The sequence below is a fragment of the Dermacentor variabilis genome, chromosome 4, assembly GCF_050947875.1.
Source record: "Dermacentor variabilis isolate Ectoservices chromosome 4, ASM5094787v1, whole genome shotgun sequence".
NCBI lineage: Eukaryota > Metazoa > Arthropoda > Arachnida > Ixodida > Ixodidae > Dermacentor > Dermacentor variabilis.
Genome location: NC_134571.1, coordinates 109,760,114 through 109,774,474, shown reverse-complemented (window position 1 = coordinate 109,774,474; position 14,361 = coordinate 109,760,114). Strand labels below are relative to the sequence as shown.

General features: G+C 45.9%; 1 protein-coding gene across 1 annotated transcript in view; it reads right to left on the bottom strand.

Annotated features, from left to right (window-relative positions):
• Window positions 1–2,119: 2,119 nt before the first annotated feature.
• Window positions 2,120–14,361, bottom strand: part of LOC142579613 (acid-sensing ion channel 3-like) — a 57,316-nt gene continuing 45,074 nt past the window's right edge. Inside the window, exons 9-13 of the mRNA XM_075690003.1 lie at window positions 8,823–8,868; window positions 8,699–8,730; window positions 6,812–6,884; window positions 5,086–5,274; window positions 2,120–4,590 (exon numbers count right to left, since the gene is read on the bottom strand). Of these exons, the coding sequence (XP_075546118.1) occupies window positions 4,294–4,590; window positions 5,086–5,274; window positions 6,812–6,884; window positions 8,699–8,730; window positions 8,823–8,868 (637 nt within the window). The 3' untranslated portion in view covers window positions 2,120–4,293. The remainder of the gene's footprint in view (window positions 4,591–5,085; window positions 5,275–6,811; window positions 6,885–8,698; window positions 8,731–8,822; window positions 8,869–14,361) is intronic.

Genomic DNA, 14,361 nt, shown 5'->3' with positions numbered 1-14,361 from the left:
AGTAAGCAATGCCAGCGACTCATGAAAAAAGAAGCTCTCCTAATAATTTGCAACCTTTATTAAGAATGGAAACATCGCCACTTGCATGCAGAGGTCATAAATATATAAAATTCACTCAGTAACCGAAATGAGGCCAAGCCGTATTCACTCGAAATCAGAATCAATAGCAGCCATGCGCAGCAGCGCTTATAGTCGGACGCACAGTTAAAGAAAAAACAGAGGAAGAAAAAGAGTCTGCGGTTTCGCCGGAAAGGCGAAGCAGTATTGATAGCGAAATATAAGACAATTAAACGAAGGAAGATTACACTACCGAGAGGTGCCACATTCTTGGTGGTGCAATATGAATCAGGTTGTGAGATTGAACTGTCTCCTACTATGAGTTCTTGTACATACTATATATATATATATATATATATATATATATATATATATATATATATATATATATATATATATATATATATATATATATATATATATATATATATATATATATATATATATATATATATATATATATATGACGTTCACAAAGCTGATCGGGCCCCAGCAGGCCCTCTACCCCCTCCTCGGAAGAATTAAAACTTTCCGTCTATAGCTAGAAGTGTGATGCGCATCTGCAGCATGAAAGCGGCAATGTGCAATCTTCAGCCCGTCATCCTAGAACTCGAGTCTTCAAGGGACCAATGGCATCCTAGAGCTTTACAGGGTTCCTTCAATCTCGTCACTGCAGGGCAGCGCAAGTAGTTTCATTCGTAGACCTAACAAAACTTTTTTTTCCCAATGAATGTGTTCCGGACGCATCACATGAAGCATCTCTTTTAGTTCTTACCATGTTCAAGAGAGTTTGAAGTCATTTCACCATGAAGAAAAATAATCTAGGTGCTTCTTCTAGAAGCGCACGGTACAGCACGATTTATGCGAGCAGGGAGAAAGAGAATAAAACCGGCGATAAAACCAATTGCGGCCTTAAAAGCAGGAGTTGTGGAAATCCAGAGTGAGAGCTAGTGGAAGAACTATAAAACCAAGTTAGCACATAAAGGATGTGGACGGAGGTCGTTTACTGGCACCTTATGCCGCAGCTGTTTCCCGAGTATACAATGGTAAAATATTTCACAGGAAGCTGGAACATGTTCCAGCTTATTGTTCGGTAGAATAAGAAACGTTCAATGGAAACGGCGCGTATATAGCAAGCAATCACATTTATTCACATCCTGTTGTTTTGCTTCACAGATACGTATACAAATAAACACGCCTCTGAGAAAAAATGTCCACAAAAACCCTCCTCCACGAGAACAGGTGCAATGGACCCTGGGCAAAGCGTTCTTTAAAATGGGGTGTTTTGGCTAACTTTAGTCATTGTTTAAAAATATGCCGATGCTCCCTAAGACGACGCAACCAAATGCATGTTGCTAACTTTTGTATGTACTGCGTCATACTATATCTTGTACCTCCCTTAATTAGATACTTAGTCAAGATTAATTAACCAGTTTCTGAAATAGCGAAGCTAGGGAATAAATTGCAATTAGAAAGTTGCAGAGCGGTTTGCAAAACGTCCGAATAAACAGTTTCTGTATTTCTATCTATTAAGCATTAGTGTTTTTCAGCTTACTGCCGATGCCCGCGAACTACCAAAGAGCACCACGTGACATGCCCACTTGCGCGTCGTCATTGCACTGCTTCCAAGCGTTCCACGCACAAGCGAACATAGCATTTAGCTGGGTGTGCTGGCGCTGCGTCTGCTTATCGCTATCATGAACCGCCGCGATGAAAGCACATCGGTGGCGTAAGTTGCACAGCCAACGCCTTCGTCACTGCCCTGTCACCTTTGCTGCAGGACGCCCTGCTAAATGCGATGTTCATTTGTACGCGGACAGTTCTTGTCTTCTTTCTTCCCTTTAGTAAAGCAATGAAGGGGGCTAGTCGGTGAACGTTCATGGTTATGGTTTTCTTCTTATATATATATTCTTTTTTCATTTTAGTAATTTTTTTACGAGCACCATTTTCCACCGCTCCTTTTATTAACTCTTACAGAGAGACGATAGCTCGTTGACCTCCAGGGAAGCAGATAATCCCCCCCCCCCCACCCCGGTGTCGTCCAGGCCTCTTCACACGGCCGTGTCACCGGCCGTGTGAATAGCACCCCTCTATTTTCAATTCTACATCCTCGCCGCTAACACACATTCGGTCGTTGCCGCACAGACCCGCCTTACCGCTCTCCCTTTAGAAGAATCCTACCCATATATACAGTGCCAAAGAAAGCTTATGTCGCCTCGAGAAAGACAAGTCCCCTTGTCGAAACGTTGGCTCTCGCGTTTACCTTGTTCTCGTTCTGCTCATTATAGGTCTATTTGTTGTTTGCATACCTGTTTTCTAGACCCGCTGGCGTGCAACGTCGCTATTGGGCGCACAGAGTGAGCGGCGGCGACGAAGGTGTGTCGCGCTTCGAAGTGACCCGTGACATTATACAAATCATTCGCTCCACTCGTGGAATGCAGCCCGAACACACAATCTCGGGCTTGAATGGCTTGAATGTTAACCGCAGAACTGTTCAATTGAGAATGACAACGCGATTGTCATCTTCTTCTATTCGTTCGCGATCACATCTTACGAGCGAGAGTTGAAGGCGCGCATCTTGCGGCCACTTGAAATGTAAGCCTGTCCCGGACAGCGCTCCAGAGACGAGCAGATTTCGTTTCTTGATCGGTCGTCTAGGAGCGCTGAAATAGTGACGTCATATATCACGCGCTTCTTTTTGTATTCCGCGAGCTTTCCTTGAAGGTAAGTGCGAGAAGCTCCATCAATGGCACTTAGTTGCAAAAACTTCAGTCGGCCATTTTTAAATGTGATTCGCAATATTCGCATTGGCGCTTTCTTAATAAAGCCAATATTTAAAATCTTAGGCAATTAGTTTTTACTAATTAATTGACTTTGCAAAACGAGAACAATACCGCTGATTAAACCAACACCACTGAGTTGATTTCAGCGCCCTAGCGCACTCCGTCGTTTTTAAAACGTTGATTACATTTAGCTGGGACACCCTGTACACTACGGGCTCATGATTGAGGAACTTTTATGTTTACAGCTTCATTATTAAAATTGCAACAACAAAAAAATTAAACACAAATATTTTCTTTGTTGCTGAAGAGCTATCGAACCTACTTCACTCTCAATGTTAGTTATACCATTAGTTACAACTGTCAAAGCGCGCCGCACGGTTTTGCATCTGCTGCAGCGTGTGCAGGTGACCGTTTGGCTACCGTGAGGCTCCAACATCGCACGGGCATGATCGACAATCTACCGCCCATTGGCGATGTACAGAGCTTCTTTAGGATCTAGCTGGGACATATTTTTAATGATTCTTGATGAAATTTAACAAACCACTCTTTACCAGTTATGTAACCTACGTGCTTACTAGTAACTAAGATAGGCAAGAAGAGTCACACACCAAGGTATTTAAAACGTTCCACGTGGTGGAGCGGCTACAAGACAGGCTATATAACAAGAATGGAAAGGTTTGCGTTTCCTTGTGAAAGTAGTGAAGCAACACTGACTTACATTGACACATTCTTCATTCTTCTTTTTTTTTCTCTGTTTTTTTTCACACTCTGAAACCACATTGTCAGATCGCGTGTAAGGCATCAATATCATTCGCTTCACGAGTCCATCTATAAATGACGCAATCATCCACGCAGAGCCTAATAATGGAAATTACCAGTTCGGTCCAATTATTAGCACAAACAAACAAATAAAACCTTTATGTCCTAACACTGAAGCGTATGGCATTCCAGAAGTCGTGTCAACATAGGAGCAAGGTGAATTTGCAACAGCAGAATCCTTTTCCTTCTTTTTTTTTTGCTTGCTTGCTTGCTTGTTTTTGCTGGTTTGCTTGTTATAATGTAACAATTTCTTTCACTCTATTATATTATTTCCTTAGCCGCTTGTGGCCACCGAACCTGGTAGACAACGCATAAACGCATACGCGATAACCACTGAGGAAGTGGTTAAGGGAAAGAATTGTAACAAAATCTTTACATCATCCCAGCCATGGCCTAGCATGACTTATGTCTCAGGATTAGTTTTCGTAGGCGATCTCGTTATTGGTGATGACGAACATATTTTTTTGACACTGGACGTTTCATTGGCGTCGTTTCTGGTTTGTACCCTAAAGCAGCGAAGCTCAGCATCGAATTGAAAAACATTCTTTATGCGCGTTTGCGATCGTACTCTATAGTAGTTTCACGTGCAATTCAAACCAAACGAAAAAGCCAGACGAACAGGGTTTCGAGCGTCTCAATTATGAAGACCACGCTCCTCGGCGTACTGCCGCCGTGTTCCAGCCAGCAGGACGGGCAGCACGGCCAGCGGCATGAAGGCGGGATGATGTTGCTGTTCGCGTTGTCCGGATAGGAACCCCGTCACGTGATCCCGGTTCTCCCATCGATTTTGCTGGAGGTGACCGTCCCGGAAGCGGGGCAAAGGAATACGGGAGCGGAAGTCACCCCCACGGAACTTGGTTGGCAGGGCTTGATAGTTGTCGAACGCTGTCCTTTCCTTGGTTACACCGGTGAGGAGCGAGATCCCTTGTACCTGTGCGAGAGCGCCTCCATTTAGGAAATGTCGCACACAGCGACGTTGAAGACGTCCTATTTCGAACAATGCAATAGATCACCATTTTTGTTGTTGCTGTTGTTGTTGTTGTTGTTGTTGTTGTTGTTGTTGTTGTTGTTGTTGTTGTTGTTGTTGTTGTTGTTGTTGTTGTTGTTGTTGTTGTTGTTGTTGTTGTTGTCACATGGCACAAGTCGTTAAATTAGCGTGTGCAGACCTGCTTTGTGCATAAACTGCACAAGTGGCTTGTTGCATTAATTATCGATGGATAACAACGTGGACAACTCGCATTCGTGTTTTCAACTCCCGTCTCACGCCGTGCGAGATATCACTGGCCGATTAATCCAAACACGATCAAATGGTCGGTGGTATTCGAGTCTAGCACGCATGTCATCAGAACCCCGTGCACAATGTTCGCATTTAATTCGTCATCACGTCCCACCCGATTCTCCTTCACCGGGCATCTCGTTCGCTCACCCCATGTTTCTCGTCTGGATGTCGGCCTCCTCGGTGTCCCCACGGGCGGCGACGCGAGGTGCCAGAAGGCCTCCGCCAGAGCAGCCGTACGGCCCGCACCAGGGTCTCGAACATTCCGAAGAGAACGAAGAAGGACACGCCCAGGTACATGCCGTTGATACCGCCAAAGCTGCTCACCACTCGAGCTCCCTGCGTTCGCCCGGGGACACAGACGCCGATGGAATGCAGCACAAAGACGAAAGAGACTTGGTACATCCCGCAGTGGCCAATAACGGTCGATCAAGAGATGTTTCAGGCTTAGGTTAACGGTCTCAAGGAGCTGACTGGAATTCGTCAACATCCTGACGAAGACGTGTCTTTCTAATGTGTCTTTCTAATCGGGACCCTGATTGGACCTTTCTAATTGAGCTTCCTATCAGGACCCTGATTGGACCTTTCTAATGGGTCTTCCTATCAGGGCCCTGATTGGACCATTATAATGGGTCTTCCAATCAGAACCCTGACAAGTCTCCTTTGTCGAAACACTAACTCCAACTTTTCGCATTTTTTTTCGACCACTCTTGATCCTTTTTTATTCTATGTCATCCTGTGATCATCTGTCTTATATGAATTTAAACATTTTGCAGCCACACGGGCACCTATACAGTCGTGGTTGAGCATCATCGCTGTATAACGTGGAGGAGCGCTAAAAAGCAACACTGCGTTAGCTAAGACTGCGAACTACAAATCTCTATCTTCGTTCATTTGACGGGAAAAGTTCGGCTATTACTTGATAAAATACGGGGCGGACTTTGCATTTTGCTGTATTTCTCGCCATAGCGTCCGCATGACCGGGCGTTAGTATGTGACTCAACGAATTCAGAAGTATCGTCTCGAAATTTTTCACGTTGCCGTGCAGGAAATATTGGTGAACTTTGTCAGGTTAAGCACTTCTTTTGTGCAGAAGGAAATGTAGGCCTTCTTTATCGTTAAACGCCTAACTGTACCTGAGTAGCCACTGTCGAAAGAAAAGCATGATGTCACAACGCCTACGTGGTGCGGGAACTTCACCACTGCGTCGCCACTCGTATTTCACTTATGCGCTTTCTCCGGCTTACGAAGCGCGCCCTCGCGGCAAACGTGACCGCTTTGTTGTGCGCAATCACCTAATTTAGCAATAAATGTCAAATAATTATTCCTATTTTGTGCCTCTTTCAACAAGGCCCGTTCCGTCCCCGATGGAACGGGCCTTGTTATCATACGAGTCATCATACTTACGTATATTTGTTTAGTGTATGATCCTCTCAGTTGCGATTGATGGACAGTATGAACTGCACATCCTATTCAGTTACGTTGGTCTTTTTGCGCCCCAAATCACAACAATAGAACTAGAAGAGAAAGTGTCAGTCAGTCTTCGTGTGTTGTGCAAAAAACATGAACGTCAATCCTATACAACAACTAGCGCAGCAGAAAGCTCTTCTAGGCCTTTGCATGCTTGGTTACGCATTGTCAATAGAAACATTGTGACTGCCCGCGCGGGACTGGGACGTCCACAACCATTTGGCCGTACTGGTTAATAAAGCGCCTGGCGTATGTATTCTTCTGGATGTTTCTGCGAGCAAGACCTTCACGCGTAACTGTAGCGACACTGAAGCACCTTAACGTAGTTCTCTTTCCACAACAAAAAAAAAACAAAAAGAATGTGAACTGCGACTCCACGGAAAATCGCAGCACGTCGAGCACTCACGTCGTACTTCGGCACGGACGTGACCTTGAGGTAGGTGTCTCTCGTGAAGTATATCCTAATGCGAGCCAAGGCCCTGTTGGAAGAAGAACGACGCCCGTGTTCAAGCAAGTTTACAAATGTCGACAGGAGCACTACGTCATACCCCGCCGCGGTAGTTTAGTTGCTATAGATGTTGCGCTGCTTAGCTTTAGGTCTCGGCTATGATTCCGGTCGCGGCGGTCACATTTTCTTTTTTTCTGGCGACGAAATACAAAAACGCCCGTACGCTTAGATTTCGGTTGACGTTAAGGAACCCCCGGTGGTCAAAATTAATGCGCAGTCCCCGCACTACGACGCGCATCGTAATCACATCGTGGTTTCCAGAATATACTTAACCACGTCAAGTCTGCTACGTAAGTACTCTCATCTGTTCGCAACCTAGCGCCAAAGCTTCTAATTTTTTTGGTTCACGAGCGAAGAATGCAGAAGTTTAGTGTCCTAGGCTTAGTGTCGAGAGCTTTGCGCAAGCGCTCTTTCAGCTGCCGAAAAAAAGCGGACTCAGAAACAAAGATCCCGGATAATACGTTTTACCTTATGCGTCAAATCGGTATAGACGTGAGGAAAATGCTCCTGTGTGACCGTGTTTTCTCTGTCCTGGGTTTATCTCTACGCAAATAATAGCAACAATAATAACAATAATAAAATAGCAGCAATTAATTGCCAATTAGCCCAATGCTGCAGGTTGTTGAACTGAACCTTAAAATTTTCTTCAACCACAACCACGCCTAAACGGGCTCCTTGTAGCGCTCTGCAAGGTCAGGTGGATGGCAGCCTTTTTGTGTGTGTGTGCATGAGACCTCCTCGAAGTAGCGGATTTCCACTAAACTTGCCTGAATAATGCGTTTGTTTTAAATATGTGAGTTCACTGGCAGTAGCCCTGCAGCACCATTTTTCCCGCGTTATATGGTTACTATGGCGCTAGCTTGTAATGCAGTTGAATCCATTATCAAAAGGGGTGTGCGAGACCTCTAAATCTTGAATACGAATCAAATAGTTTCTGCCATTCGATTCGCATTCGATTCCAGAAGTCCCTATTCCAAACTGTCGAATATTCATTTCATTCGACTGTAAGGGATAATAACAGTTATTTGAACCTATGGGAAGAGAGAAGTAACTGTAAATGTGAGCAGTGCTTCCAACAATTCTACTCCAGAAGAGCTGCGGTTTCAACGAAGAGGCACCAGATTTATGAATAAAAGCGACGGGCAAATAACTCCTCCATCCTCAATGATTTCCAGTCACTCATTAAAAAAGGCCGGCGTTGCAGGCAGCCTAGATACGATTTTGCGAGCTGAATTATTTGGCCAGTAAAAGAAATGTGCGATGCTGAAGTTTCCCAATTCTCGCCTTCAATGATCAAAACATGGTACATGCATTTCGTGACATGCTGTTCCCCTTAGTTTTATTCCGGTCATATTGCTCCAGATTACCGAAAGTAGGCTAATTGCGCGCCGTATCACGAACACGCGAAAAATACAGCATAGAAGCCCTTTTTTTACCAAGCTAACTCGCAAACTTCATACTTCATGTTGTTTAAAAAAATTTGAGGGTATTAGATATTCGATACGGACGTCGTTTTTCTCGAATATTTGCATTTGAATTCAATTCAGAAATTTCACTATTCCAGCATTTATAATTAATAAGTAGGCATATACTTTTAGCATGCGGTGTCTCTGAAGGCTCCTATCTGCTCAGCGACGGTACGGTGGTATTAGCACATTTTCCGCTATGTGCAAGCGCTTTCGTACGAGCTTCTTTGACGTTTGCTAATTGCTCGTCAACCTTGTGTGCTGCAGAAAATCCCTCCGTGCTCTTTCAAGATAAATTTATGTCGACAGTTATGCTTACCTTTTCGTGCCATCCGATCCAGCCATGAAAGACTGAGAATACGTGAACAAAAGAGAGAGAAAAAAAAGAAACTACATTTATAACATGGCTTTCTCGACATCCCTCCTCAGGCCCCGACACTCACCTCTGGCAGTGCAGTTCGTGAGACCTCTCTGTGGTAATCTAGGTTTCTGAAAGAAAAAAAAATGATGGCAAGCCGTACATAACACTTCCAAGCACGTTGCACGAAGGCTTGTTAGGCAGATATTTTTTTTTTTTACGTGAAACGTCTTTAAAATTGGTCAGAGGGAGTCGCTTACTAAAACCGCATGTAACGGAAACAAGTTTTACTATTATTGCTCATATATTTGCAACTGTACTGCCCACGTGCCTCGCTTTGGTATCGATGTGTGGAGGGAGAAAGCGATTACTGGATCATGCATGGTGTCGCGTACGCTGGTGGCGCCATTGCCCCGCCGTATATCACGCAATCAGAGCTAAATTTAGCCTCGCGCGCTGCGTTCAGAGAGGCGTGTACAGCTCGGCAGTACGTTCGTCCATCTGTAATGAGTTGGCTCGTGAGCCATTTTATTAGCACGCGAGGTAATAATGCGAATCCCGAAATAAGCAAAGCCAGCTGCAAATTAACAAACAGAACGACCACATTTTATATTGTGGGTATGCTCGACTCTCACGCGTCCCCTGATGCTACTTTCACCGCATGATGCCCGTCTCCTGTAATCCGGCTTCGCCTCGCGGACTTCCGCTTGCGGTGGTCGGTGTAGTTGCAGACTAGTACGAGAGATGGACGGACGGACGGAGGGACGGATGGATGGATGGATGGATGGATGGATGGATGGATGGATGGATGGATGGATGGATGGATGGATGGATGGATGGATGGATGTACGGACGGATGGATGGATGGATGGATGGATGGATGGATGGACGGACGGACGGATGGATGGATGGATGGATGGATGGATGGATGGATGGATGGATGGATGGATGGATGGATGGATGGATGGATGGATGGATGGATGTTATGAGCGCCCCCTTTGGAACGGGGCCGTGGGTTGTGCCACCAAGCTCTTGCTATTATACTGCCTAATGTCCTGCCTAGGTTAAAAAAGAAAAAGAAAATACTATGAACTCCCATAACCAAATTTTCAGAACCCCTATTGCGAACTGTGCTTTTGTCCCGTTTTTTGTCGTTTGCCTGCGTTTCTTTCACCAATCCTCCCATCGCCTCTTACTAATCCCTATTGCGGACATGTTTACTTTTCCATTGCTCTCGCTGAACCCAAGGGGTTCAAGGAGGCCAGTGGTGCCTAAATCGACCGCTAGGCAGACGTCTTCACATTCTAAGAAAACGTGCTCCATCGTTTCCCTAGCTTTACCGCAGCAAGCGCATGCTTCTTCCTTCTTATATCTCGCTTTATAGGTGCGTGTTCTAAGGCATCCCGATCTCGCTTCGAAACGTAATGAGCTTCCCTTTGAGTTATCATAAATTGTTTCTTTCCTGATTTCGTTTTTTCCTCTTAAGTAGTTACTCATGAGAGGTTTCTTTTCCACTGCCGCCACCCACGAGATTATTTCAGCCTCTCTGACTTTCCGCTTCAGGTTCTTGTTGCTGTGTTGCCCAGCCTACAGGCCGCATACTTGTTGGTAAGCTTCCTAGTTTGTTTGTTTTTTTCTCCACTGTGAATCAATGTTTTTCCCTGTACAGGTACCTCAATACTCTCCCAGCCCATTTACTTTTTTCTATACTCCTCAGTCATTCTTCATAGTCAATTTTACTGCGAGCTTCCCTCACTTCAAAACTAATCCAGCCCATATCACTCTGCACAGCTTCATTTGTAGTCTTCCCGTGAGGGCCCAATACGAGGCGTCCCACTGATTTTTGGTCCCCATCGAGTCCTGATTGTACCCCCGATTTAAAGCAAACAACCGCACTTCCAAAAGTAAGTCCTGGAACCATTACACCTTTCCACATATCCCGGAGCACCTCGTACGTATTGTATCCCCATAGCGCTCTGTGCTTCCATTATGGCTGCATTTCTCTTCCCCTTTACTGTTATTGTAAAGTAACTGAACGAATGAGCACAGCGACGGATCAAGGAGCAAACGCGGAGCGCAGCGGGTTACGAAAGATGGCGACAGCGAAGAGAGAGCGAAGAGGAAAACTGAGGAGGTGGTATGGCAAACGCGTGAGAAGAAAATCGCAGTGCCGCGCAAGACGGGCTCTGCGGAGGCGATGGCTACGAGATGGCACCAGAGTAGCGCGCATCGTCTTTATGGACACAAAGCGCTGTATGAACTCAGGTCTGTGTGCGACGACTGCTGTGAATTGCGCCCACACGTCACCCACGCGCAGCCCCTCGCCGTCTCCTGATTAGCGAGGCGGTCGCGCCACACTTCGCCCCGTTTCCAATGTGCCGCACGAGAGCGATTGTCCGCGCCGAACAACATATCGCGAAATGCAGACGCCTATAGAGCTGCGCTCAAATTTCGTGTTAGGTCGTGCTGTGATCACCGGTGATTTCTTTTTTATTTCAATTTTATGTGTATAAGCCATCAGCTCTGTCTGCTTGAATCGATCGTGATCAGAGGCCATTTAGCAGGCCCCTCGCGTGCTCAAACGTTAAACAAGAACACTAGTAAACTAGCATGGAGTAAAGCTATCTGGGCGAACGTTTTATTATCTCTCCTTGAACATGTACGACGGAAAATGCCGAGCTTGTTGTAGTGATTAAGCGCGGCCCAGTTTTTTTCTTTCGGCGCGCTCGCGCGACACCCACGCGGCACGTCGTCGTTTTCATTGCACGCAAAGCTCGAGCGGCACTGTAGACTCGCCAGTGTCCTTGATGATCAGGCCACGGCGTGTTCGCGCACATCATCACACCATCCGAGCAGGAGTGGCCGCGTTTGAGAGAACTCACTATGCCATAGAAGATATAATTAATCAAACTCGAGCTGGTGCTCATGAGGATTCGTAACGCCTAGAAGTGCACAATTTCTTGCAGCCGTTTCCAGCCTACTCGGCTGTGGCGCCCCTGTGTTCGACACGTAGGGACCGTGTGATGTAGTGCGTTTAGTGGGTTTCGGCTTCGGAACCAGCTTCGCTCGTCCTCATGGGGTGCTAAGTAATCAGTCGCACGATCGGCCCCGTTTATAAAACAGGCCGTGTCACCAATAAATCAGTCCACCTCGGTACACATCTGCGTCTCAGTCTCGTCGTTACGGCCCCCGTCGATCCCGGCTTGCTTTTCTCCCTTTGCCTCGGCGTTCGTGACGGACGCGCCAACTCCACAGTCCGGAAATTGCGTGAAGAGGCTCGAGCAGCAAGATAGGGGAATATCCTATTCCTAGGAACACGGCGGAACGGGTCCGTCTCCATAGGGAGATTGAAGCAAGTGAAGCAGCCCCAACCATCTTCGGGCTCGAGCGGCCTAGGGTCCACTTGGCGCCACCAGTAGAAGGGTCATCTATTTTCACTAAGCCTGTCCTGAACAAACGGGCTCACGACGAATAGGGAGTGAGCTCGATTGCAAAATTAGGCAATAAGACCGCCACCAGATGTGACCTAAGTTAGGCACGTAAGCTTTCCAATGTGTGAATAAATGCAGTGTACATGCTTTATTACGTCATTTATACCCTAGTGCCCATGCACCCTCTGCAGCATGCACAGGACATTTCACGTACCCCCTGCGGCTGCATCTCTGATACAGTCAGTGTTGCCATTTTAGCAATATTGTCGCTAGATTTAGCAACTTTCTTGTCTGTTCAGCGACAAAAAATTTTTGAACGACGTAGCAGGACAACTGACGACAATTTCGCCAAATTTTAATTTTAGCGACTTCAAAGTAAGGAAAGTTGCTTCGAAAATACCCCTGTAGAACGCCGTTTAGTATTCAAAAGCTAAATGTGACGGGTCCAAAGTGGCTGTATGACGCTAAGCTCCATGGCCATGGTGAAGCAGTGGTTGCCTTCACAAGATTCAGTGTGCTCACAAAATGCGTGCTTTGTTTTCTTTTTATTCTTTACAAAACTTATTTAAATGGGTCTTAACATGATTTACTGAATGTGTTTGACTGGTGGACATTTACTAATTTTGTTGTCTGACTTAGAACACAGCAGGTAAATAACACGATCGATATACTGTAAAAAGGCGCTTACATACGAGTGGCTGGGCTCGTTTACGCCAGCCTGAACGCACAGCTTCCTTATTGCATGGATTTTGGACAAATCAGTACTGTGTAGAGCGTGCCGATAGATCGCCAGGGTGGAAGCATGTATAATATTTGATTTGCATAAAAGTCACGTAACTGTCATTGCCGTGTTAATACACGACCATGTGCGTCTTGCGGAATTTTGCTATCCTTTCAGTAGCTACGAGGGGCGCTATACCGTAAAGCTATTCCAAACTTTTCTGTTCCGATTCTGCAATCAGCCCTCCGCGATTGGTTGCAAACTTTTTTGGACCACCCCCACTTCCCCTGCCTGTCACGCGACGTCACGAAAACCGCGATAGCTCCCCATCTGATATGACGTGTACATACGGATCATGCTTGATTGGACCGAACAAAAGAAAAATAGTTATTTCTGATTCGATGCCTTTTCGTCATTACACCTCGGCTATTGGTCAAAAGTTTCAGGGCTGCGCCCACTTCACCTGCCTGTCACGCGAGGTCACAAAACCACAAAAACTCACCGCGTCAAAGTGACGCGTAAGCGTTAAGATGCATTAGTATGCCGAAAAAAACTGAATTTTTTTTCAGAACAGCCACAAGCTGCCCCGTTCGGAAAGGAATAAAAGATGGCTGCCGCCGATCGCTCGCGCACTGGCTACTCGCACCTGCCGAGAGCATGGGTTTGTTTGCATACAATAAAACTGTTTGCCTGGCCGTGTAACGTTTTCGAGCACTTTCGGCTCGTTTACGACCTCGCTCTGCCAACTCTTCTTTGCTGAGGATTCGTTTTAGCAGCATTCTTAACCTTCCGTTGCATGCCGCCACGATTTTCGACCAGCCATTGCAAGCTAAGCAAAGGAAAGCGGACCAATCGCAGACGCTTGCACCACCCTCTTCATCCGGTTATCGATTTTCAGTGCACTAACTCGGCCCCATCAGATTCCTTTCCACTTGAGCGTGCTCCTCGCGTCTTGTCAGCCAATTAGATAGGACAAGTCGCTCAGTGTAGGCAATGTGATTCGTTTTTGAAGCCAACAAAAGTGACCTCCTATAAATGAGGAGAGCGTTTAATTGGTCTCTTCAGACAACCCTGCGGGTCACCGCCCGATGCTTGCGTCGGCGGTTTCGCAAATTTGACGTCACGAGATAGGAATAAAATCATATTGGAATAGTTTTACGTTATAAGGCCCCGAGAATTAAGAAAATCTTAGGCTTAATGTGGACCAAATACCTTTGTGCACTAGGGAAATCAGAGGACTTGTGTTCTTTTTAATCATGTTGCATTTTGAATCTCTCATCTGGGGGAAAACGCCGAACTTCAGCTGTCATCTTTCGTTTTTATGCAAGTGTAATAGTAAACTAAAGGCCCACTATGCACTGGTGGTACATTCACTGTTTATTCCTCTCTCACAAGGGATCTAGAAAAAGATTAGACATTTCGGGAAATGATTGACGCCATGCTAGTGTGTATAGCAGTGTCCATGATTGCAT